At 48.2% G+C, this 27,080-nt stretch overlaps 1 protein-coding gene across 2 annotated transcripts; it reads right to left on the bottom strand.

Moving 5' to 3' along the window:
* Positions 1-1,661: 1,661 nt before the first annotated feature.
* Positions 1,662-25,357, bottom strand: LOC135804439 (uncharacterized). Of its 2 annotated transcripts, XM_065318307.1 has the most exons (23): positions 24,664-25,357; positions 19,770-20,356; positions 16,808-17,226; positions 16,087-16,279; positions 15,047-15,133; positions 14,496-14,696; positions 13,610-13,732; positions 12,427-13,305; positions 11,876-11,983; positions 10,934-11,008; positions 10,397-10,542; positions 7,713-7,841; positions 7,258-7,354; positions 6,819-7,004; positions 6,408-6,533; positions 6,010-6,134; positions 5,292-5,535; positions 4,461-4,691; positions 4,024-4,186; positions 3,502-3,635; positions 2,535-2,663; positions 2,189-2,280; positions 1,662-2,008 (listed from the first exon to the last, which is right to left on the bottom strand). In XM_065318307.1, exons 1-23 carry the CDS (start codon positions 24,800-24,802, stop codon positions 1,879-1,881), a joined length of 4,743 nt encoding a protein of 1,580 aa, XP_065174379.1. In that variant the 5' UTR covers positions 24,803-25,357; the 3' UTR covers positions 1,662-1,878. The 2 variants fall into 2 exon arrangements, with proteins under 2 accessions (XP_065174379.1, XP_065174380.1); XM_065318308.1 differs by lacking the exon at positions 2,189-2,280 and having other exon boundaries at positions 1,862-2,008.
* Between the last annotated feature and the right edge of the window lie 1,723 nt (positions 25,358-27,080).

Here is a 27,080-nt window from a genome sequence, read left to right as displayed (position 1 = left end):
GCTCGTTATCAATATGATTGTATTATGCAAGTAACACCATGCTGTACCTTACTGGTATGTCTGCAACTTTGTTTCTAAATCCAGAAAGGAGAAGTGCACGGGAAAGACTTCGAGAATGATGCAGAAGACTTTGATTGGGATTCGGACTGAATGATCAGTTTTGTTCCCGGGCAGGTACTATCTTCCAGCCGGTACCATCTGGATTCCACACCAATGATCTTGTCTCGTGTTCCCAGAATGGAAGTCCCGTAAGCCCCCATATGAGTACATGTATAATGCTTGTGAGCTCGCCGCGTCTGTAGTGCTTAGTAATCATGACAACTCTACTACAGTGGGCGTATACATGGTACATGGTACATGGTGTGTATGTGTGCGGATGTGCGGACATGGATCGGATACATGTGCGTGTGAAGCACACAGGGACAGCACTGGGCTGTGAAGAATTTCCACAGGCTTTCACAGGGCTTTAATATGCGAGAACAAATCACCCCCCCCCCCCCCACCCATTGTTTTGCTGTGTGGGTTAGCTGCACTTCTAAAAAACATCTCGCTAATGGATTGCTTTGGAACACATGTCCAGCTCCAATGATTTGTGCAAGCCATTTTTCCGTGCCTGAAACATGCATTTCATTTGTGGAAACCAGTGAAAGCCAGTGTGGCGTGAGTTGGGCTGCTTTCAGAATTTCCCACCTTTTTGTGCTTAATTTGGTGCCACGTTTGGTTCGACATGATGTACAAACAACAAAGTGTTGTGTCCCATATAGGCCGCGCCATGCCTTCCAAGACTCAGGTCCTCGGTATGGTACACATTGAATATCCCTGATATCTATCGCCCGGAAAAATACGAATCGCATGCATCCAAAGCATTCAAAAAAACCTTTCATACCTCTATATATTTGCTATATTTGTGGCCAAAACAGTGCTGTATGGAGGACATTTTATTTGTCACTATCTACAACTGGGTGTCATGTTGCTGGTGTGATGAGGTCGGCCAGAGAGCACATGTGGTGGAGGCCAGAGAGCACATGTGGTGGAAGTGGAATTGCTCTATATTTTGCTCTCAAGGTGAACTGAAACTCGGCACGCTTCTGTACTGTCATCGTTAATAATTTAACACGCCAAGTTTTAGTTTATGCAGAAAATATGGTAAGTAGGCTTAGCCCGGGCTGATAGGTGCATGTCAACTTTGTTCTCATTCCCATCGAAGCAAGAGTGAGCGGGTCGAGTCGACTTGAAAATCTTTTTTTTCTCTTCATGTCAGCGAAACCCCAGAATAGTGTTCCAGCAAGAAAGGGAACACTATTTTTCTTCCGTGTTCTTTCCAAGAGGCAGATAGGCATAGTCAGATTGTCTAAGATTTTGTCTAAGATTATGACGAGAAACAGAAGGTACCATGTTCAAGTCCTGCTTGGAAGCGGAAGGATCTTTCCGACCGTACTGCGACCCACAGTCAATTGGGAACCTGTGGGCTGTGGTCTGGCATGAGGGAAACATGGATGCAGCGAATGGGATTTTAGGTCTTTGACCATTCTGGTGGTGGGTCTGGTCTACTCACCTCCCACTGCTTTAGGAGCTGCATCTGCGCCTTGATCCTTTATCGTGGTGGCGTTCCTACGGATGCGGACAGCTCAGTCTGACTAGGTCTCAAGCGAACTAGGAAATTTATTTATTTAAAATTTTTATTTCCAGCAGTATGCCATAGCGGAATAGCAAAAATATTTAAATATGGGGTTTGGCAAATAATAGCATTATATGGGCCGTAAAGCAAAGAGTGTTTTTGAATTTTTTAACCACTTTTTTTGTCACAGTGCAGTAGCATATTTCTTGATTAGTAGCTACCACGTTGACCTGTGATAAAGAATGTTGAGCCACTCTTTCTCAAGTCCTTGGTGGCCCACCTTCGTGGCGCAGTGAGGATGTCACCACTGAGAGATTCTGCGGAAGCTGAATATTCGAGACCTGCTTAGTTGCATCCACAAACTGCCGTGAGGTGTACGCCGAGTCGAATCTGATATTGCAGAAGAACAGTGATAACAGATTAGATGTGGCTGGTTTAGTCACGTTTTTAAATTGACAATGCAGGCCATCAGACTTCAATACAAATGTTGTAATGGCATTGTGCACTGGACTTGGCTCAGCACAGAGTTATGAACTGGATTTTGCTACCACCCAAGTCTGTAACCCTCACCTCCAGTATGCTGTCAGATACGGTTCCTGATCGGCAATGATTTCAACATTGTATTTTTCATTCACGGCGATCGTGGACCTCCACACTTGCAACTGTGCACAAAAGGAATCAGAGAAGCTAACGAAGGTGGCAATAGTGACCACCGCTGTCTGGTTTGTCACAGCCCACCCATATGCAAGATCACGAGTATGCTCCAGTAAGTCTATTTATAGTTTGATGTAGTGCCCAATCGTGATGAATGAAATTTTCCCGTTAGGCAAGCCTCCTGATCAATACAGTGTAGTTTGGTTCCTGGTATAAAGCATTACAGCTACAAACAAAGAGCACACTAATGCCTGTTACGAACCTCATCCAGTATGCAGTTGCTTAGAGTTTGGTTGTTGAGATCTGATCCGCCGAGGATGAAAGGAAAGTCATGAGTGTACGGCCCGCTGCCTGCCGCTGAGCCGTTCACCACACCGTTCACCCACAAGCTCTGCACGGCGTGTAGTCAAGCAGTCAGGCAATGCAGATTGCAGTCAGCAAAACAGAGACAATGCGCAGCATCCAGACTAGGCAGTACAGCGGGCTTTTTATTTTATTTTTTAACAACGTTGCCATTGCGGCCTCGGTCTGATACTAGTCGTAAGAAAGTAGTCTTATCTGTTAGCGCCCTTGCCTGCTTCACCCCCCCCCCCCCTCCCCGCCCATTCAACATGGTATGCTTTGCCCGAATTCCAGCACCAAAAACCTGTCCCCAATCCCTACCAGTACACACTGAAATGGTACTTGTAATCCATGATTTCTCACAGTGGACTGCTTAGAAATACGAATACAACTCGTACAAACGCAAATACAGTAAAACCTGTCAAGGCGACCACTCGGATAAGGCGACCACCTGTCCTAGAAGACCACTGAAACCAGGACCAAGGCCAAGGGATGCTATTTCCAGTCAAATGACCCTGGATAAGAAGACCACCTGGTAACAGAGACCATGTTTTCAAGGTCCCCTGAACGGTCGTCTTACACAGGTTTCACTGTAGATTACTCCGAAGGACAAGACAGTAACGTTTTTCATGGCTCTATCTTGGCTGGGTGCAGCCCTGGTGCAGGCCTGGTGCAGCCCTGGGTGCAGCCCTGGTGCAGCCCTGGTGCAGCCCTGGGTGCAGCCCTGGTGCAGCCCTGGTGCAGCCCTGGGTGCAGCCCTGGTGCAGCCCTGGTGCAGCCCTGGTGCAGCCCTGGTGCAGCCCGGGTGCAGCCCGGGTGCAGCCCGGGTGCAGCCCTGGGTGCAGCCCTGGTGCAGTACCTGTGAAGATGCATGTACATGTACATACCTGAGTTCGAGTAGCCATGTCGTACTGATAGGCAATGTGTGTCCAGCGATTGAATTCTATACGACCCATGCTGCTGATTGAGGCATCCTGGAAACTGGCAACAACCTGAGCATTGTTCAGCTGGATTGACAAGCCTGCAATGCATGTTGCATGGTCGGGACAGGCATAAGAACAGCATCGTGTAAAGGTAGAGTTACTAGTAGACCATGGCCAGTTCTGATTGCAAGGGGCAGGATGTGTCGGAGACCTCCTGTTCGACAGAGGTCGACATGTCGAGGGTGGTGCTCATTTCCTCATCATGTGGGTCTGTCAACACCCAGTGTGGAGGCCTAGCAGTACTGGCAAAGTGTGATGGAATTATGGTTGAGAAATCATCTAGAATGATGTGGTCTAGCCACACGAATAGGTGGATGCACGCAGGTATCTAGAAGAAGGGGTCTGCACCAACACATCATGCGGCATACTATTAGTACATTGCCGTCCAGTGCCAATGCAGTGCGTGTGATGCTTGTCATCACTCACCTGTCGTGTTACTGCTGCCAATGATAGGCTTGCTGGTATGTGCAGTACAGTGATCTGTGATGCCACACGCAGCCGAGAACTCTATATCGTCCAGAGCTATATCACTGCGAATGAGTGCACCTCTCCACACCACTAGGCGTAGCTGAATTGCTCCCTTATACGACTGCAGGCAGACAAACAGAGACAAAGACAGACAGACAAACATACATACAGACAGACAGACATACAGACAGACAGACAGGGAGAAAAAGAAAATGTTCACAGGCAAGCGACAGGTAAGATTGCTGTAGTTCACTAGATGTGAAGCCGAGGCCAGAAAGAATCTTCTTGAATGATACGATCATTTGTAGTTGATTCAAAGAAGTTCAAAGCCGTGTTCTTCAAAGACGGACAATGCAGCATCGATGACATTGAAATCCCTGCGTTATGCTACTCACCGACAAGTCCACTGTGGCTTTGTGCCAGGAGTTGCCCTGGTCTCCCCACATTGACCATACCAGCTGCCAACCAGCTGTATCCTGGTTCTCCAGGTCCAGCACCTCCACTTCTAGCCAGCCCATACCATCCAGTGGCTGACCTTGGTACGTGGCCGACAGCGCATACATATGGTAGTAGAAGCTAAGCGAGCATAGCGTTGCCGTCAGAAAGCAATCACTCTCCAGGATGGCCTGCACACAAAGCATGAACATGTGAGACGAGTGTATAAGCCCATTACGCAATGACATAATAATTTGTACTGCGAATACCCCACACAGCCACCTGGGTATGGTCGTCTGGGTGTTGAACAGTGCACCCCTGATCCTAGCGTACTCACATGTATTACTCATACAATCCATATTTGGCAATGCGCAATGGGCTTATTCTACATCAGTGAGTCAAGGAAAAGGACATTGGATAGTAAAATACACTAAACAGAAGTTGTAGTATGATCCACTTGCAGCTGCTGTTATTTGAGTTTACAGGAATATTGCATCGTTCTGTCTCCATGCCAGCTTTGCTGTTCAGAGGAGTCATCCCCGATGAGCCATGACGAGGCTACAACTATTTGGGTGGCAATTGGCCTCTTGCAGAAGGTGGCTACTCCCAATGTTTGGTCTCACACTAATTTCCTGCCAAGCATCTTGCAAGTAGTTCATACAATGCGTCTCTACCGCACTATGATACAGCTTGTATGTGTCATACAATGAGTCTCTACTGCACTATGATACAGCTTGTATGTGAGATTGCTGCCAGTCATCTATGAGTGTAGTGTGACAGCGCTTACTCACCCTGGCACCGTAGCGATTGACCGCCAGCGCGGTGGATGCCTCCAGATACAGGTAATTGCCGTTGACGTCACCGGGCGTATGGTCATCCGAGGGGCCGGTGGAGCTTGTTGGTGTAGTTCCGCTGTGGACCAGCAGGTCATAGTCGTCCAGTGCGCTGGACACCTGATGAAAGATGCCGAAATCCACCGACGCGTCGCCCGACACACCAAAGTCGAGCTGCCTGTTGAAATTGCACTGCGGGTTGCTGGACGATGGGAGAATCAATGGCATGTACACATACTGGGTAGTGCAACCAGCTAGCTTCGTACGCTGCGCTTCGTTTCTGTTTTTGTTTTCTTTCTCAAATAATCTGTAAAATAGTGCAATACTCCTTACAAGCAATGCAGAAAATAATCTACACATACTTCTCATGTACAAGTACTGTGGAGTACACATGATGTCAGTGATAATCAGTGTTCTTCAAGGAATAACTACACGTGCTAGTGTTACACAATGGTACACTGAATTAATGTACCTACACACAGAGTACAATGCAGGCTCACACATTTGCTGTGACTTCGAGGTTCTTGCAATACGTGGTCTTTGGGCAACTTGACCATAGTGATCACGTGGGCACAATATGCATGTACAGGTGTGTAGGTGGTATTCAGGCAAGATTTCCAGCTCGCTCCAGCAGCTCAGGCCTGTGACTGTTCATTGTGTTCCCACAAGGCCTTACCTGCAGCCTCTCATGTATGCCCAGAAGTTCACCGTGAAGCTGGAGTCCAGTATGGAGAGTTGCTTAGACCCAGTCAATGCAATGCCCGCAGTATTGCCGGAGAACGATAGGGCGTAGTCTGTGTTCTGTCAACACTCACATCCATACAAACATCCACAGCAACACAGCACTCTTGGCATGGGGATGACCAGTATTGCTTTAGCAGCTACTGCAACTCCATTGAGATTTCATTATGCTTCGACGGGTTCACGACATCGATGCACTGCTTCTCAGTACAAGCACATGTATCTTATTTCTTCAATCTTCTCCCGTCGATTTGCTCTTATCTTCAGTCTGTTGCAGAAAGCTTCCAGTGGTTACTTGAAGACAAGTGTAACATAGCTTTGAATAGCGCTTACCCGCAGGCATGTGTACCGCAGCTTGGAATAGGTGATATTGGCCTGAGAGTAGACGGCCACGCCTAGGCGTCCTCCCCGCATCGTGGTGTCGTGGATTCCCAGGGAATCTGCAATCTTAGTCGAGCCCTGCAGGTGAAGGAAGACATGCACAGCCATCCACATGGACACGGCCTCACAGCTTGGCGACGGTAAGAGAGTTTATTATTCCCGGCAGGAAGACTAGACCGGTTACACATCCTCTCCGTTACCAGCTACTGCTTAGCAATAACTGTTGCACATGTTTTTGCTACAGTATCAGTCTAACTGGGCTGAGCAACTTTCCCGGACGGTCATAAAAGGAGCAGATATCACATCAGGTACGAGTCAGATAACTGTCACTTTTTGGTCCTTTAAAAGGTAGTATTTCTGTACCTGATACCACTGCATTCGAATGTAGCCGTTCTGCGGGTTGTGGATGAGCGTCCAGCGGTACGGCGTTTCAAACTGCCAGGACACGCTGTTCTCGTGGTAGATGAGGTGACTCTGATTGGCCATGCTGCCCGAGTACCATAGCGACTGTGCCAGGTCAGTGCTTGGACCGGTCGATGAGTTCAGGGCCTGCATTGCAACACAAGCCACACCGCAGACAATAGACAGCGATATCACAGTGTGCGCTAGGATTATGGCCTACATTCAACGGCCAATTGTCTATCAAAAAAGAAAATAAAGAAGCACAGCACATGCTTGTCATTCTACATCCTCAAAAGAACACCAACAAATACATCAAATTTGAGAGCCAGGTACAGTTGTTGCTTGCCACTATCACACACTACTATCCAATATACATTCACAGTGATGAATACAGCCTTACCCGCAGTTGTATTCCGACTCTCGCCACCGGCCGGGGGTGAGGCGTGTCCACAAACGAGTACTGACGCTGGCGTTTCCAAATACACACGTAGAACTGCCTGTGGAGATAAGATCCGTAGAAGCAGAAGCGAGCTTGGGCAAGATCGTCCTGGAAAAGTCTTGCTTGCTCATATTATTTATATATTTTAAATTATCGTACATCAGAACCCCATACCATCTCTACTGTCACACACAGATCTACGATGTACACGTGTGTCACACACAGATCTACGATGTACACGTGTGTCACACACAGATCTACGATGTACACGTGTGTCACACACAGATCTACAATGTACACGTGTGTCACACACAGATCTACAATGTACACGTGTGTCACACACAGATCTACGATGTACACGTGTGTCTCACACAGATCTACGATGTACATGTGTGTCACGGCTAACAGTAACTTACGTGTTACTCTGGTAGCCGAACACAAAGCCGGCATAGTCATCGTCAACGTTCGCGGCTTGACCGATGTAGAACGTGCCGGAGAAGGACATGTAGTCGAGGGATGTCTCTCCCACAGCAATACCTGGATCACTGCACCACACATAACATGAGAGGTATGGTAAGTTGGTGTGTGTAATTCATGGTGGCCTCTTCGGATACGATACGATCAGTAAGTTGCACAGCAGTGTCGTAGGCAATATACATGTACAGTGTACAAGATCACTGCATGCAAGCTGCTCAATATTCCTCTACTCCTCTCAGTCTCAGCTCTTCAGCCGACTAGCTGCTACCCTTGGTAGCCATTAGGCCACACCAAGTTATCAGTTTCGATGTTTCGCGCCACGAAGCGCGTACCTTTTTAAATGGTCAAGAAGAAGAAAAAGTACCAAGTGATTTTTTTAGCGTGCATGCAAGTGAAGTGCAATGTACTAGTTTAGCAAGAAGTAGCCGCGTGTATGTGGTCCCAGGTAGCCTAATCGGTAGAGCACCACTGTCCAAGACACACAGGGGTGCTGGCTGGGTTCGAATTCCTCTCGTGGATCCCTCTTGTTCTTGACTCTTTTGCGACCTTGGCTTGAACCCATGGCCCATCGACATAGGTAGCCTAATCGGTAGGGCACTGTCCCGGAAAGACAGGGGTGCTGGGTTCGATCCTGCTCGACTAGATGTTCGTAACTCAATCCAGTCCAGGCAGCTTCACCGTGAGCATCCTGATTCTCAGTATGCTGCTGCTTCCTGATCTCCGAGAGTTTGCTATACTGCAGAGTGCACAGGCAATGTGCAACACTCGTGTCAATGGATGACAAACATCTGGTCAAGGTTGGAGAGCCTGGCTTCCCAGTCGCTGCTGTGGACCGTGGCTGATCAGTTGTAGTTGGTGTGGAGGAGTCCTTCCAAGTTGCTGATCACAACTTCACAAAGGCCAAGGTAACACCATCTGTGTCATCATGGTATGTGACATCCCAGAGACCATTGGAGACTCTTTCTAAAGCGGCAAGGCGTATGTTGTCCTGAAGAATACTATGTTCCAGCCGTCCCTACCACTGCGCTACATGGCCGAGTTGAAGAGTGTCCTGGGCAAAGCCGGTGTCAACACGATCGTGAAGCCAATCCTCCTGCTCTATACAGATGGCGGCCCAGACCATCGGATAACATATGTATCCGTCCAAACCACCCTGATGTGTATCTTCAAGACTTAGTCGTTGTATTCGGATTATCTGGTGGCTATGAGAACTGCTCCAATGCAATCATTGCGCAACATAGTGGAGCGGGTGATGTCCATCCTGAACCTTGGCCTTCAGTCCAGTGGAATCATGCACTCGGAGATGGCTGAGGACATGGAGAAGAGCTGGTGAAGAACGCAAACTTGATTGCGGAGCTTCGACCGATTGCAGGAAAGCACCCTGCGCTGAAGAAGGCTCTCCTCCAGTCAGTGCAGACACCCATGGACCTGATGTCCTCCACACTGTCACACCTCAGTCTGAAGGGTGAGCCGGTGACTGTGCTCCCAGCTGCTTTGCATGATGAGATTGATGAGATGTGGACCAACATGTCTTCTGTTGATGCCAGTGTGCAACGGTCTGAAACGCAGGCATCCATTAAGAATAAGTAGCAGCTGAAAGGAGTTCTATGACCACTGCTGCCAATCCCGCCACTACTTCTTCACCATCAAGAAGTGTGGTGCTGCGGACTGCGATATCTGCGGACCAACTGCTCTGCCCGAAGATGTGTTCTCCTTGCTGGCCTTCTTCCGAGATCCTGCGGTCAGGAAGCCTGGGTCGGACAGCTATCTGCCTCCGTTCTCCGATGTCTGGGGCTAGACGACGACGACGGAGTGTGGTCCAGCAGTGGCTCCACTTGCCAACTGCAGGGAGGCGACCAAGGCCCGTTGTGTATTCAGCAGCCGCAAGCTGAAGCCTGACCAGCTAGCAGCTCTCGAAATGGGCTTGCGGGATATTGACTTTGTTTCTGGAGCACCACTGCTACCCGACGGCGGCCATGACCTCCACAGTGTCATTGTCGTGCAGCCAGGCATCACATGTGCAAGTGATGTGCATACTTCACATGCAAAACGTTTGCTCCGACATGCTATGCGTGTGGTACCGAGCAACCAATGCCGGTACCACAGGCCGATCAGGAGCGCTGCCAGGTTGTCCACACACTATGCATTGAGTGTGATGGCAAAGGTGGCAAGTCATGCACACGTGGAGCCCAGAAAGCCGGAGCTGTTGCTGCTCGAAAGCGCAAGCATGCTGAGGCAAAGGCATGAGTGGCTGCTCCTTGCACGCTCACGAGTGCATCTCTTTCATAGATGTACATGTGCACAGTTCAAATTTAAGGGAAGAACTGATTACATGATTACCACGATAAATATAATTATACTGTTTAGGCTGGAATATTGGACACGCTCCTATCAGCATTTCTTGGTGCTTGATCTACTGTCTGCCTAGTAGTGTCTATTATAGTATCCCTCCACCCACGGAATGGAGTTTTGTTTTTCATCTGTTTTTTTTGCCTTCCACCCGCGTACCTTTTCCAGAAATTTCCAACGCGAAACATAGAATTAACTTGTTGTGGCCTTACACACCAAAAATTCCAACTATTCGAAATGCCCAGTTAAGAATTAGTGACGTTTGTTAACTAACCTGTTGCTAAGCTGCAATATCTGAGCGCCCTGGTCCAGGATGACCCACACCGGGTCAGCCTGGGTCTGCCCAATGGGATCCAGGGCTATGCGCAGGAAACGCCGGAAATCAGTAGCCTGCACGTCTCGGTTGAACGGGCATGCGTCCTGCCATAGATCGAAATCGAAAAACGAATGCAAACAGCAACTCAGAGAAGAAGACAGTATATTGTAGTCATTGTGAATAACTTGGAGCAGTGCCAGTGCACAGTCTACTCAGTTTCCTATCTGCACTGTGTTATCTAGTCTGACAATGCACCTGAATGCAGTAGTTGCCGATGAAATTCGACACCTACTTACAGAGGGACTATGCCGCATGTTCACACACCGGCATGCATGCATGTCAAGTACTGGCACCCTCTCGCAGTCCATTGCAGAATGGCTGAGAATGCTGCTGTTGTAAAAACGAAAACGTATTTAAAAACGAAAAAGGTGTAAAGTGTAAAATCAGTAACTGTTGCTCATTGCAAGTATGATGGCTTTGACCAATGCTACACACCTGTGTGTCAGGCACTCCGTCGCCATCGCTGTCTTGCTCACACTGATCACCAACTCGGTTACCATCTCCATCAACCTGTAATTGCACACACATGCACATACACACACATGGAATTACACACACACACACACACACACACACACACACACACACACACGTATGCACACGATCCCCCCCCCCCCCCCCACACACACGTATGCACACAATCCCCCCCCCCCCCCCCCCCCCACACACACACACATTATGTGCACACATATATTGCGACCCAGAAACAAACCACTGGGTTTCTGATGATAAGAGGGTCTGAGAGCTTTCAGAAGTAAACCGGCACGGTTCTACATTATAATGTATAAGAAAAGGCACACGCTGTATGTGGTCATGCCTTGGCACCCCTACGTACACACCCACATGGTACACTGCTTACAAACAGCACAGATACCAGTTTGATACTTGGATTCATCTAGTCGTGCACCTGAAGCAATCATACCCGATTCGTCGCAAGGAACGCATTTTCACGAGACCTAGGCAAGATTCACCACGGAGCGGTCGCGAAATGCAGGTCTCTCATGTGTCGACAGGTGGCTACCCTGCTTTTCGACAAGCGTCCGATCATTTTTCGGAAAACCAGGTTACTGCAGAGATGACACGTATGGTCGAGCTAGACTAGTAGCCTAAAGTATAACATCTTGCAATGCTGCAATGCTGCAATGCTGCAATGCTGCAATGCTGCGTGATCATTGATCAAACACATTGATTTACACTTGAAGTGTGGGCTTCAGATTGATGCATACGAGTATACCTGTAACTGATCTGGTCTTTCTTTGTCCATTTGCTGGTGTCTGTAGTTTCTGCACAACGGACTTTGAATGCAGCTGGAAAGACTCTGTTCAGAAGCACACGCTGGAAGCCTGTGCATGTGTGTGTGTATGCCGGTTTACTCACTTGGTCAGCATTTGCAACAAGAGGACAGTTGTCGACGTCATTCAAGATGGTGTCGTTGTCAACATCAAGATCGCATGCATCGCCAAGTCCATCATTGTCAGTGTCGAGCTGTGCAGGAAGAAATGCACATCAGCTCAGCAGATACGTACATACACCCAGTAGCACGTCCATCTCCTATATGCCATTGCACTCCTGTAAGTGGTCACACAGCCGTTAACTCCCTGCTTGACGTCATTTTTAGTCATACTGCAGATGTCACTTAGTGACTAAAAGTAGTCAACCTGATTTCTTTGCCCCATACGGTGTCCCGGATTGCCAAAGCAACCAGCTCAACCTTGTTTCACCATAATTGCATAGTGACTGTACATCATGAACACGTGGACGATGAAAAAAAAAAGGTGACATCATGTGACCCATTGGTGCAGGGATTGACTGGACAGAGTAGACACCACCATGACTGCCCTATCTACTAGTCATGTGATAGACGTGAAACAGCTCTGCATATGACTGTCAGCGCTGCATATGGTTGTCTAGTCAGGCATGCATCATACCTGGTCTATGTTGATAGCATAGATGCAGTTGTCGAATGGGTCTGGTCTCCCGTCCCCGTCCGTGTCCTTAGTTCCGGTAGTACATGCGTCACCCAGTCCATTCTGATTGGTGTCAACCTGATCCGGATTAATCAGATGAGGGCAGTTGTCGCATGCATCGCCTACACCATCTGCATCCGTATCCACTTGATCCAAGTTGGGCACGATGATGCAATTGTCCGTGACGTTCATGACCGAGTCATTGTCAGCATCCTCGTCGCATGCGTCTCCCAACGCGTCAGCGTCGCTGTTCGTTTGGTAGAAGTTTGGAGTGTCGACACAGTTGTCGCACGCATTGCCCAAGGCATCGCCATCCGAATCGACCTGATCAACGTTGGCCACACGCTGGCAATTATCGTTGTCGTTGAGTACGCCATCTCCATCACTATCGCTATCACATAGGTCCCCAAGACCATCACCATCACTATCATCTTGGTCACTGTTCGGCAGCGATAGGCAGTTGTCCGCACGGCAGAATCGGCTGGTGGTGTTGCACTCGGGCATGTGTTCATCGGGAATGCCATCGTCGTCGCGATCAGCTGAGCAGTAGAACCCATTGCCGGCATACCCCGGCGTGCACGAACAGCCGAAAGTGGCCGACGCGAACAGCTGACACACTCCCAGTGTTGCGTGGCAGTTGTGTGTTCCTGCCAGGCATGGATCAAACACGCGACACTCTACACTGCTGCTGGACCAGTTGCCAGACACCAGGCACTGCCGCCGTCCGGCCACGTGAAGACGACTACCACGAGGACACGTGATCACACATGTCTGCGTGTACGTGAGACCAGTGCAGACCGGCTGACCCGCCGTGAAGTTATTGCTCGACACAATCAAAGGCTGGGAGAGAGAGAGAGAGAGAGAGAGAGTGAGAAAGAGAAGTGCATACATAAGCACACTACTGGATTTCCACATGTTTTTTCAGGTCACTTGCATGTAGACGCACACTGGAAGGTCTCCGCAAAAACCACCAATGGCTAGGAAACGAGAGGTGCACACGTAAGAAATTGGCCAGAGTTTTGGACCGTGTGTTTAGCAAATGAATACGTTCGAGGGAGTTCCTACTAGAGTGCCCGGTGCCAGTACATGTAACCAGTACTACGTGTATTGGGTAGTGCACTCTTCCAGAGCCGCCAAACCTCACCAGTTCGCCACAGTCGGGGATCCAGCAAACTGCCCTTTCATGGTTCCACGTACCGTTGGAGAGGCAAACCAACTCTTGAGCACCGCGTAGGAAATATAGTTCATTGCAGCTGTACTGGCAAGACTGCAGGATTCAAGCATGTGCAATAGACGAGTACACCGCTCAATCGTTGAGACAACAGAATGAACCCCTTAAAATGTCCCATACCATAATACTGTCCAAAAGAAGGAGCAGAGCAGTTGGTAAAACATAACATTTCAGAAGTGTGCACTGATTATTCACAAATAGAAAGCTGATAAAGTGCAGGGATAAGGCCCCTGATGGTCACACGTCATCTTCACTGCAAGGCCCCATGCCGCAACAACCGGTCAACATTCTGGTTACACTGCATAGTGATTTGTGCCATGGACCACTATGATGCGTGCAATATTCTAGACAAATGACATCAGTCACTGTCATGGTTGTGTTGAAAATCAGGACAACTAAAAAAAAAAGAGTCGAAACTCAACACCTTGCCACGAATGTATCAAGATGTAAGTTTCGCAGTCGAGGTGCCGGAGACACCATAGACGTATGACATCGAAGGGGTCATTAATTTTTACTGGCTCCTTTCCATGCCACGAAGACGCAAGGAAGAGTCTTTACAAGAGTTTTTTATGGTTTCGGGTAGCCAGGAGCGTGGCTAACAGTAAGTTAAGTGCATGTCATGCATCCACACTGAGCCTTTTCTGGGAATGCTGAGACAGGTTATCAATACATGCACATGTATCACGTAGGCTGCACTCTAGCAAGCCCCGCATTCTCAGGTTGTGGGGAACCAGTGATGTACTGTTGTCCAAGAAACGCCGAGGCTCATACATACTGTTTGCTGTTTAGCCTAGCATACCACAAAGTAGCTGCCGTCCGCCGATGTCTCACAGCTCAGCACTCCACCGGTAGGTCGTGGCAGAACTGGGCATGGTAGTACCTCAGTGTTCAGCACCAGCTGGGCTGATAGTTTGAAGTCCATGGGCATGAACTGGACATTGGGATCCGGCGGCGAGTGAAGAGAGCCTATGTCAAAGCAACCTTGATCCGGACAGCACACCTATAGTGGACAAGCGCACCGTGATCATGCGGCGTGCGTGTGGATGCACACACACAAAGGCACACACACGCATGCAAACGCATGCGAACCCGAAACACCACGCACAAGCACGCACACATACAATCACACACCTAGTCAGAGCACTGGGGTACAGTAGAGTAAACCGGTACTATCATGCTCATAGGCGCATGTATGCTGCTAGAGAGAGAGGGGCTTGAGGTCAACAGGGAAGAGATGGTGCACCAACAAAGATTATAATGCCACACACAGTCATGCTTGTAAACATGTTGCCAACGACACAGCTAGTACAGACAATCATCGAGTTTTTGGTTCATGCCATGACTTCTTACCTGCAAGAACACCGAAAGCGCTTTCGCATCCTCTTCCAGTAGAGACAACGAGAAAACGTTTCTTGAAACGGAAGCATTCACCTGGACCTGAATGCCCAACACATGAACACACACGTGCACACACACACACACACACACACACACACACACACACACACACACACACACATACACATACATACACACATGCACGCACACACACACACACACACACACACACACACACACACACACACACACACACACACATACCCGCATACACCTTGAACCTTGAACGTGCCCATTGCCGATAGCAATGATAGCGAAGGGACTATCTGCTAGCTATCTCCAGTACGGAGCGTGGCACTTGAGATCCCCGTGACGACGGCAGACCTATCCACATGCCAGAGTCAGGATCAGGGGAGCGCGGGCGGGAGGACGACTGTGAGCACTCTGCCTCCGGGCGGAGCAATCTTGGGCAACAGTAAACCAGCAGTCAGAAGCCACAAAGGGGGGGGGGGGGCTGATGGAGCGGAGATCATCAACGATGATGTAACGCCACTGCTTGCGTGGACCATGGCGAGGACGCGTTGCAGGGAGCTCCCCAAACAAAACTCGCTCCGGCACACACACGAAACACAGACACACACAACCACCCCGGCATGCAATGCCTGCTGATTAATATCAGTTGACATGACAGTCAATGAACAAGACAGCACACCAACACCAAATTCCAATGCGCTGATACGTCCTTGCTAGGTAAGCGGGGTCAGAATCGCACCACTGTGGGCCTAAATGGTCAGAGTGCAGGCTGCGGCCAGTCCTTTCACGATTTCCATTGTATAGAAGACTGCCAAAAGTTGTAGGCACATGGCAAGTTAGTTGAAGTAGCAACAACCAACGGCACATACATGCAGAGAGAGAGAGAGAGAGAGAGAGAGAGAGAGAGAGAGAGAGAGAGAGAGAGAGAGAGAGAGAGAGAGAGAGAAAGAGAGAGAGAGAGAGAGAGAGGGGGGGGGGGGGGTAACAACACATTGGATTTCTTGTTTGTACACGAATACCTTGACAGCAGAGCTGGCCGCAAGCTGTGGCTGAAACTGGGAAGTGGCATAGCATAGGCGCGGTGCTTGGCTGCTGTACACATCCAGTGCAGGGTAGCTGATACTGCTGTAGACTGTGAGTGGCTTGTACTCTCGCACTATCACCGTGCTGGCGGGGTGAAGACACGTGGTGATTTGCTGGCCCTGGGAACAGCTGCAGTGCGAGAGATCCCGAGACAAGAATCAAGTTAGCAGAATACAAATCTCCAGGTATCCGACTCAACGTTAATGCATGAGTGATGTCTCAATGTCGTAGGTTGTGTTCGTCTCTACATGAAATTGACAGCCCGTCGAGCTGTGGGGTGATGATTATAAGCAACTTCAACCCAGGCTTGTTGACAGGCAGGCTGTACCTATAGTCACCCCAGCTCAGGCTTATCAATGGTCTTCGGGACGGGGGGGGGGGGGGGCTAGAGGCAGGCCAGCCCTGGCTTGAGTTGCACATTATAATCAACCCATAGGCAGCACCACTGCCTTGGTGGATGATGCACAGTGGGAGGTGGAAGGCAGCTCTGGATACTTTCAAATTGACAGTATGCAACTTGGCAGGCGAATGATAGAAAGAAAGAACTGGGAAGACAGAGAGACATATCCTTGCGCATGGTTTGGTGCATTCGCAGCTCCTTATTCAGTTCCGAAGTGGGTATTCCCCTGATTCAAACTCTCACGGTTTCACACTTACGTTGCCTGTGGCAGGTGTGAACAAGCGCTATTGACATCCAGAACACACGTATCGTTCACTTCACACATAGATCCCTTGAAGCCTGGTACACAGTAGCAGGTGAAGCCGCCGGTTTGCGACTCGGCGCTGTCCCGGACGCACGTGCCACCGTTCCTACACAGGCTACCACCACCGCTGTCGTCGCTGCACAGGCGTGAGGAGTTGATGACGGTGATGAGCAGTGACACACCGGTGAAGTGCCGGCCGTCCGTAGCTATCAACGTCATGTTGTAAAGGCCGTCCAGGACGTTGCCCGTCACGCTCACACTGCCAGTGGCATTGTCCATGCCGAACGGCAGAGGTTGGGATTCCGGTGCCGGAGACGAGATGCCAACCAGCTGATATCCCACTGCATCACCATCGGCATCTGATGCTGGAATCTACAGAGTGAAGAATCCAATGTAGCAATAAAAGACAATGCATTAGTTAGGTCATTCACAAACCATTAAACATGTCTCTCCTTTGTCTCTTTTAATAATCCAGTCGAAAATATCAAACAATATTTTGGCCTTGGGCCATCAAGGTTTCGTCAAATCCAGTGGAGCGACCTTCGAAAAATGTGACAATAGCCTGTGGATAGCTTTTTGAAGTGGCTGCAGTTGAGTGTGGGCACCTTTAGAACAGTTTGAAAGAAAGTGTTGAAACGAATAATCGAATAATCGAATAATTTAGAATATTCGTGGGGTGAACGAATAATCGAATAGCCGTAGGAATTATCAGAAATTGAAAAAAAAAAAAAAAAAACGATCTATGCTCAGTGCTGACCCTACTGATATTTGCACGGCGTAGATTTGCTCGTAATATTTCTTCTCAATCTCTTCTCCAAGTTTTAATCTCCTATCGGTATCTAGTAATACTTCTGTTCTTTCCATACCAGGGAAACATGGATGCAGTGAATGTGATTTTCGGCCTTTGACCACTTTCGACCAAGACCCTATGCAGAGCTGGATCAGGCGTTGCACACTCTGGGGGGGGGGGGGGGGGGGGGGGGTATGTACTCTTGGCGGTACAGGTTAACCGGTTTTGCACCTCCACATAACAAAATCCGATAATCAGCAAAACAATTAAAAAAACTACGGGGAAGTATACCCTAAAATCAAATTTTCACCAGTTGTAGTCTTCGGGGTGCTGAGTCGAATGGTCTTGGTCCGAGGAAGCTGAGACGCTCCCTTCCTACTTGAATCCCAATCGAACTCGCGCACTTCCACCGAAACTGGGTGACTGCGCCCTACTAGATGGGGATTTGTATGCAAAATGTCACTAAAAGCGCCATGTCGTTCTTATAAAAGCACGGATGACCGCCATTGGCCCATATGTTGTAGTCTTTTGGACGCTGAGTCGATTGGTTTTGGTCCGAAAAGGCTGCGATGCAGCGTTCCTCCTTTATTCCCAATCGAACATGATTGAACAAGCGGTCACGTGCTCCTGCGTACACCAGTCACCTGGTCACCATGGTCACCGTGCCTGCAGGGTACAACTTACTAGCCTGTTTGACCTTTTTTGGGTGCAGTCCTGTCACTCGAGTTGAACTCGAGTTGAACCTTGGTGTGAAAGTTGTCGCCTGCTGGCGCGGTGACCAGGTGATTTGGGCACCCAGGACCACGTGACCACTTGTTCAACCATGTTCGATTGGGAATAAAGGAGGAACGCTGCATCGCAGCCTTTTCGGACCAAAACCAGTCGACTCAGCGTCCAAAAGACTACAACATATGGGCCAATCGCGGTCATTCGTGCTTTTATAAGAACGACATAGCACTTTTAGTGACATTTTGCACACAAATCCCCATCTAGTAGGGCGCAGTCACCCAGTTTCGGTGGAAGTGCGCGGGTTCGATTGGGAAAAAAGAAGGAAGGGAGCGTCGCAGCTTCCTCGGACCAAGACCATTCGACTCAGCACCCAGAAGACTACAACTGGTGAAAATTTGATTTTAGGGTATACTTCCCCTTTAAAAAGTGCTGAAAATGCCATCATGCGTATGATAGAATATAGATTATTCGTTCGATGGAGGGCGAAATTATTCGATAGATTATTCGTTCAAAGAATCCGTGTTCGGTTTAAACACTAGACTCCGACTCACCGTCACTTCAGCTTTTTAAACTAGTGCATACACACAGAAAAAACAAGCAAGTGGATGCTGATGATATTCTTTGTCAGCCTGTAGGGAAGACTAGAGCTGTAAAATGGACACTGTATGCAGCAGGCAATAGTTCAATGCCACGGTGTAGTAGACAGACTTTCCCCTACACAAATCATTATGTATTACTATGTATTGCACTATGCATTGCTGGCACCATCAGATCCCTTGCTTTCATTTAGAGATCGCTAGCTAGCGCTCGGAGCTGTAACTGGCAATCTTGTACCGTATATAGATCCGTGTGTCAGTGGCCCAGTCCAGTTGTTGCTGAGTCTTTGTTTCCGTTGTTTCTGTCGTCTTACCTTCACTTGAGTCTTTCAATATACTATAAGTTCTGTGCTACCTACGTTTGTCTTTTCGTGCAATATTGTTCCCTGAGAATGCTACTTGTGTTTTGAGTCGGAGAGACTGAACCAGTTTTGCCTTGTCACTCGGTCGCGTACTACATTTGGTGGCAGCGGTGGGATTCGAACCCACGCCTCCGGAGAGACTGGACACACGGTGTCTTGTTATGAGGTTAAATTTATTTGCCTTGCTTTCATTTATTCACTAGTAGAGTTCATTGGTGCAATATTCATACTAGTGGCCTGTTGATGGTATACTGATTTGAGTATGTTAACTCGTTAACCGCGTGAGTCAATTACGCATGCTGGCACCGTGCAGCCCCAGACCTGTGAACCTGTGTGCTGTGAAATGGTGCAGAGTGCAAACTTGACTCTCGTGACCAATTTTCGTAGAGCGGCACTGTAGTATGTGATGATTGAGTGCAAGTCATGAATGGGAATTACCTTAGCAAGGGTTTCAAAGAGCGCAGCAAATCCACTAGTCACCACAAGAGAATAGGACTGGCGTGCAAACACCGGTGAGTTGTCATTGACGTTGGTGATATTCAGCACAACGCTGGTGTTAGCCAGACACAGGCGACTAGCAGATAGCAGTGGCAGTACTGCCGACTGGTTAAACAGCACCACACCGTCCACCGAGTAGACCCATGCGTAGACCAGTACAGTGTGCTGGCGTTGCAGCTCGTAGTCGAATGCCGAGAGCAGCACAACGTCGCCACTATCCTGGCCCACGGTGATCTTGTATGAGCTATCCACTGCAGCATAGCGTACGGATATCAGCACTCCTGCTATTGTTGTGTTCGTTATGGTTATTAGCGTGGACAAGTTTAACACGGCGGCATTCCCGTAGGTAGTTGCCTCGCTGATGTTGTACACACTGTGATCCGGGATGCTGAACCTGACCAGTGGCTCGCTGCCGCTGCTGACATTGCACTGGAGTATACAGGAGTCGACTTCTGGTCCGACTGAGATTACCGCTTGGCTGTGCGCGGTGGAAAGGCATGGCTGCAAACAATCAGCTACCGTTGTTGCTATTCACATGAAAAGCAGAAGAAAAGAGGGCCAGCAATACAGACTAGGACCGGAGAGCGTAAAGAGATGAGCTGTGGATAAGGAAGAGCCAGTATCCCCCATGCAGCAGAGAGTTTCATAATCCACACCCAAGGGGCATTGGAGTTGACCGATTCAACCTGCTGTATATACATGTAGGGGGTATGTGAGTCCTGTCCCCGGGGAAAATCGCGATTCCGCAGCCGCGTTTTTTTCGCGTCTTTTTGCGATTTTTTAAAAGACCGCGTTTTCCGCGATTTTCCCGCGTTTTTCAACTTTTTTGTTGCACTACACGAACACACAGTGCACTGCTTACACCAGAGACTTGTAACTGATTGATTTCACTACATACTCACTGAAAATTGCCTCATATCAACTGCAAACTTGCCGGATATCAATAGTATTCACCGCATATTCACCGCATATTTACCGCAAATTCACCTCAAATTATGCCGTATTTACCCGCAAATTACACTGCAAATTCTGGGATTTTTTCCGCGATTTTCCCCGGGAACAGTGAGTCATGATGACGAGTCAGCGGAATTGCTTTATATTACCGTATTATCTCTAATATAAGCACAGTCTCCAATAATAGCAAGTCTCCAATAATAGAACACCTTGGGCGGCATTCAAAAAATAAAGTGCTCAGTCTCCATTATAAGCACACTGTGTAAATTCATTATCTGTACCGGCGAAAAAAACCCTGAAATGTGTGTGTCTGACATGAATTTGGCATGGCAACATGTCTCTGAAATGAGGTTGAAATAATAATGGAACAGTCTCCAATAAAGGAACGTCTCCATTAATAGCACGGGGCGGAGGTACATTGAAAAAATAAAAGACCGTGCTTATACCGTACTGGCAATATATGTTGCCGCGTAACGCGTAACGCAGGGGGTGCGGTGTAATGCGCGACCAGGCTAGTGCGACAAATTTTCGTTGCGTTCGTAACGCGCGTCCGGCGGGGTGCGGCGATCTTTTCATTGCAGTTTGCAAAAAATGATGCGGCAATAGCAAAAAAATGATGCGGCAATAGCAAAAAAGTGATGCGGCAATAGCAAAAAAAGGACTGCGGCAATATAGAAACCTGTGTAACGGCTCCTGTGCGACTTTGCATATAACGCCCTGCGTGCGGTAAACATGTGCCAATGTAACGCTTCATGGCCTCACTGCGACCATATATATTGCCAGTACGGTATTAGAGATAATACGGTATATGGGTATGGGTGCCGCCAAGTATTGACTAGCAAAAAGAGAAAAGAAGCACCACTTGAAACCAGCACTGGCACATCGCTGTGCCAGAGCTAACCCTGTCCGGATTATGCGTTTTTTGAAGGGTCAAAATGGAAATGTTTATTTTTTGGAAATTTACCCAAAATGCTAAAAAGACCCGCTCCCTCAACAAGAGGTCACAGCTTGTGTCCAAGTGCCGTCATGAAAACAAGTTCTACCTCCGTAACTTTGTCCGCAAGGTCGCGTGAATCTAGCTGGTAGTCCCGCTGCCTTGTGTGTGTGTATGTGTGTGTGTGTGTGTGTATGTGTGTGTGTGTGTGTGTGTGTGTGTGTGTGTGTGTGTGTGTGTGTGTGTGTGAGTGAGTGTGCGCGTGCGTGTGTGTGTGTGTTTGTGTGCATGCGTGAGAAAGAGAGTGCGTGTGGATGATTGGACGAGTGCGGGGTGCAGGTATGTGTGTGGTAGGTGTGAGAATGGACGGATGAGTATTGCGGGCGTACGCGTGTGTTTGTGTGTGTGTGTGTGGGGGGGGGGGGGGGTGGGTGGGTGGGTGGGTGGGTGGGTGGGTGGGTGTGTGAGAGAGAGAGAGAATGTGTGCGTGAGATTTGAAGAATGAGTGTGTGTGTGTGTGGGTACATGGTGTGTGAGATTTAGAGAATGTGTGTGTGTGTGTGTGTGTGTGTGTGTGATTTAGAGAATGCATGTGTGTGTGTGTGTGTGTGTGTGTGTGTGTGTGTGTGTGTGTGTGTGTGTGTGTGTGTGTGTGTGTGTGTGTGTGTGTGTGTGTGTGTGGTGTGTGTGTATGTGAGAGAGTTTTAGAGAAGGAATATGTGTGTGTGTGTGTGTGTGTGTGAGAGAGAGAGAGAGATTTAGAGAATGAATGTGTGTGTGTGTGTGTGTGTGTGTGTGCGGGAGAAAGATATTTAGAGAATGTGTGTGTGTGGGCGTGTATGCGCGTGTGAGTGTATGTGTATGTGAGAAAAGGGAGAGAGTGTGGCAGTACATGTACAATCATGTACATGTATGTGTGTGTAATGGTGTGGGCATGTGTGGATTTGGCATATAAAAGTCCCCAGCTCTATTCTACATCATTCGTGCCGGGACTGCTGCTGCATAGCCCCAAGTCTGAAGACTTGGCAACTTCACGCCTGCACCTGACTCTTGCGCTATGATACGCGTCGCCTATGATACACCTCGGAATTTCCCACCTTGCTCCCCCTTATGTTCTGGCTGCCCATTTTGGATCCATCAGTTGCCTGATGATCGTAGTAATACGTGAAACTCAGAGTTGTAACAAAGCTTCCAATCTCTCTTGTGTAAAAAATCTTTAAAAAAATTCAAAATTTCACCTAAAATGCGAAAATTATGCTGCCGTTACCATGGCAACCAAATTGGCGTAAAGCTTGAATCCCTTGTCGTTCCAAGTGCACGCGGAGGAAGCGCGTGCAAAGGATGTGGTTGTTTTCGATAGTCGAAAGGAATCAATCATTTTGTTTCGTTGTATGGCTTCTTCAGAGCCAAGTGCACTCGAGGCTGCCGATGAGCATGCAAAATATGCTCAAAATGTTGAAAAATGCTGAAAAAAATCCAAAATGCGAAAAAAGCTGAAAAAACCCAAAATGCGAAAAATATGCAAAACATAATCCGGACAGGCCTAGCCAGAGCATTGCAAAATGCAACTCCATACAGAAGCAGCTCAACTGATGATGTAATCACATAACCTCTACTCTGTTCAGTCATGTGACTGGAAGGTCATGTGACCGGGAAGTTCATGTTAGCGCATCTCAACAAGGCTAATTGCAACAAAAATTGTTCGAGTTCGTAACGTTGACGGAATTTGGAAACCATAATCGATGGGCTTTGTGAATGTGCAACTCTTGGGGCCGTAGCATCGGGACTTCAGGTGGTCTGATCAAATGGGATACTTTCCAGAATGAAGTTGAAGACACCACTGCAGCTGTACTTATGGTTGATAATATGGTGGTAATGACACACCTGGCAATATGGCGGTAAACACACGCCTGCCCACACACGCTCTCTAGGCTGCAAAGTTCTGGCACAGAGCTCTCCTTCTCACCACCACCACCATCAGTTCGCGCCTGGTGCCTGGTCGATGCATGGCTGGCGGTATCCGGCATAGCAGGCTGGTACATCAAGTAGCGCATGGCACATAGATGATGGCACAGCAACGACATAGCTCGATTGCGACGTACGTTTCGTCCCCGCTGGACTCATCAGGCAATCTTCTTCTTGGATGTCTTCATACGGAGCTTGACTCGCGAGAATGATGTTGAAGACACCGCTGCAGCTGTACTTATGGTTGATAATATGGTGGTAAAGACACACCTGGCAATATGGCGGTAAACACACGCCTGCCCACACACGCTCTCTAGGCTGCAAAGTTCTGGTCCCTTTCCAGTAAATGAACATTATCAACGAAAAACCCAGTTTGATAGAAATAATTGGATGGGTCAACCTTTTAGGAATAAAGTCTGGTCATGCCCGGACCGATGGGTAGCTACAGCCCTGTTTCTCGTTACGTGTACTCTCATTTAGATAGCCAGTGAATCTCCCGCCGCTCTTTCTAAACTCAAGATCTTGTATGATACCAAGAGTACATAACGGCATTAGGTTACGTACTCTTGAGGAAACTGATAACATGTACAATCATGTACATATACATCGTAACATGTACATGTACATGTACCACCAACATGCGGCAACAGGCAGTCTTCCTTCCTCTTCCCACGGAGAAAACTTGCAATTATGATTGTATTCTTGCTCTAGCTCTCCGGGCCAAGCACACAACGTGATCGTGTTACACGCATCAGCGGGCATTATGCTGACTGGCAGGGGAAATCATTAGCAGTCGCACCACCAACACCACACTACCGATAGGATACACCAGTATGCCACTCTCGATCGCATCTCTAGAAAAGCTGCAGCCGCTGAAGGAAGAATGGGGTTTAATACATGGAAACTCCGCATAGACTTTCTACAGTACTGGCAATGCCAGTAGACTTATCAGGCATACATGTGCGTCAAAAGCGCTCTCACCTTCTGCGCTGACGAGGTGTCGGCAAACAATGGTCTGGAGAAGAGGAAGCGTCAATGCTCCCCATACCAGCGCCGCTGTGCGTGAAGTAACAGTTCTACAGCGCCAACTGTTCTGAAGAAAACCTTGACTGAGTGCCATTGCCCGGGTGTGTTCTTCACTGACTTCAGCTACTGCCGCGGTAATATTATTCCTTGGCCTACTGCCTACTTGTAGTAGACTCTACAAGGCGGCACTTCGTCTAGCGCGAAGACCCGCCATCAGTTTGGAAAGCCAGGAAATGCAGGATTGTGCACGCACTATTCGACTAATGACTAATGTTATGGGTAGTGGCAAGATGACTTGGGGGTTATCATTTTTGTGCCAGTCTAGTCTTGCGTCTTGGATAATGGCAGTGGCCCAGGTGAACATGGACTGCACTGGTGAACGAGCTCCAGCGTATCTGCACTGTTTGCTGCTCCGTGCGTCCAAATACTTCAGAAGTGGACGAAGCAGACAGAGAAAATTCCCCAAAAATGTTAGATTTATACAGTTTCAGCTTCCAGCTTCTGCGGCAGATGATGATCGTGAAGGTTTGTGGTCGTGCTTTGCAACATTTTCCAGCCGGCGCCGGGAAGTAAGGCAAAGCGGGCGCTACATTGGAATTTCTAGAAGCGACACCTGACCAAGCGTAGCGTGCTAGCTAATAATTATTGATCTTGGGCGGGTCCGTTCATAAATAATGTTTTTGTTTCTACTTCGAAGTATTCATGTCTATTGTGCTTCTTTCCTTTCTTTTATTACCTCTCTTCACAGTTTGTACATAAAAGAAGCTCTATTGTTCGTTATGTTGTTGGTTATTTGGGCTGATTTTGCACTGATAAGCACCGTTGCTATGGCGGTTGCCATGGACGCCATGTTTGTTATTTTTGGCGGGAAATTTAAAATCTGCAACAGAAATTACATTTTTGGAATCAGTGGCCTCTAAGCTCTCTTCCCATCAAGTTTGGCGTTGATTGGCTGTGTTTAGCCGTTGCTATGGACTTCTGGATTTCCGGATTGTGCCATTACCCATGTACATGTACATGTACATGTATGGTCTGTACACAACTATTGTACAGGTTGGTTGCGGGTATTCCTTGACCTATATCTTCAGTTTTACTGCCCCGAATTGCTTCAAATTTTCTGCTTCCTCTCACCCTGGTCTTTCACATTGCACAACAAAATTCTGTGAAAACCCAAGTTGTAAAATTCACCTGAAATCCCTACTCAAGTACTGTACTGTGTAGGTTTTGGGCAGCCTTGCTTGGCCCGTGGGGCCCTGGTCCCCCTGGATAATCGATGGATGCATCATGTCATGATGTAGCTTGAGATGGTGTAGCTTTGGCTACTACTAGTACTAGTACCAAGAGTCCATAAACAGTTTATGCACTCTTGCTAGTACTACAGAGAGTGAAGTGAAGAGTGAAGTAAGGACTTACATGTAGGTACAGTAAATTCAGGGCCGGAGGAAGGAATTTTGGAGTGGTGCGGCCAACCTTTGAGGGGAGTCTGGGGGACCTCCCCCAGAAGAAAATTTGAAAATTTACGTGAAATAGAGCGAATTTGGGCATCTCATGAGGCTCCAGAAAATGCACAAAATCATAGTCAAAGAACACAAACACAACTTATTTATATCCATAAGTACAGTCGCACAGTACCGGTGATGATGGCAATTTCAAGAGTTTGAACACTGTAAGGAATAGGCAAAAAACGATCGATAAAGACTTTAGACTAACTGACTAAAGTCTTTATCGATCGTTTTTTTTACCTATTTAGTAGCTATAATTATGATCTCGTGCCGACTTCTCCGATCGACTGCCTCATTATCGAACGAACGATTCTATTTTTCGGCTTCCTCGATCTTACCTCTTTGGATCGAGTCTTTTCTGTGTTGTGCGATGTTTTCGCTCGTTTCCAATGTTGACTAGTGCATGCATTTTTGATAGGAGTGACTGGTGCTACTTTGGTGGATGGCGCAGGTGAGCTCAGGAGGTCGTGCTGCAGAACAATCTTCAATCTTCGTCACGGAGTTCTGAGCTACAATGTACTTCGAAGCACACGACAATGTCGACAGTATACAGTCATGTACCTCTGAATATTTTTAAACCGGTTTTGCGCGAATCACATGGACCATCCAGCTGGGAAAGTGGTCCGGCCATGGCCGGACCAGCCTGAGCGGTTCCGCCGGCCCTTACTACTGTCACTACTATTGTTTAGTATGTAGCTACAATAAGACACTGCACTGGCACATGGCAGTGAGAGAGAGAGACGCAATCCATAAGGCATAACTGTACGAGTACATGTACTGACTGTAGTGACTACATATTCAGTCATTGTACAGACAGTCATTGTACTAAGTGTAGATCTGCTGGTTGTCGCCGTAACGCGGTAGTGTTAG

Source organism: Sycon ciliatum, chromosome 1 (genome assembly GCF_964019385.1).
Source record: "Sycon ciliatum chromosome 1, ocSycCili1.1, whole genome shotgun sequence".
NCBI classification, from domain to species: Eukaryota; Metazoa; Porifera; class Calcarea; order Leucosolenida; family Sycettidae; genus Sycon; species Sycon ciliatum.
The sequence above is the reverse complement of the archived record's forward strand: the minus strand, read 5'-3'. Positions and strand labels throughout refer to the sequence as shown.

Excerpts from the sequence above, each read along its gene's own strand:
- LOC135804439 (XM_065318307.1), bottom strand. The coding sequence starts at position 24,802 with ATGGCACTCAGTCAAGGTTTTCTTCAGAACAGTTGGCGCTGTAGAACT. Across the intron at positions 11,984-12,426 it reads ATGCTATCAACATAGACCAG|CTCGACACTGACAATGATGG; the intron begins GTATGATGCATG and ends CTTCCTGCACAG. Across the intron at positions 11,009-11,875 it reads TTGTTGCAAATGCTGACCAA|GTTGATGGAGATGGTAACCG; the intron begins GTGAGTAAACCG and ends GTGCAATTACAG.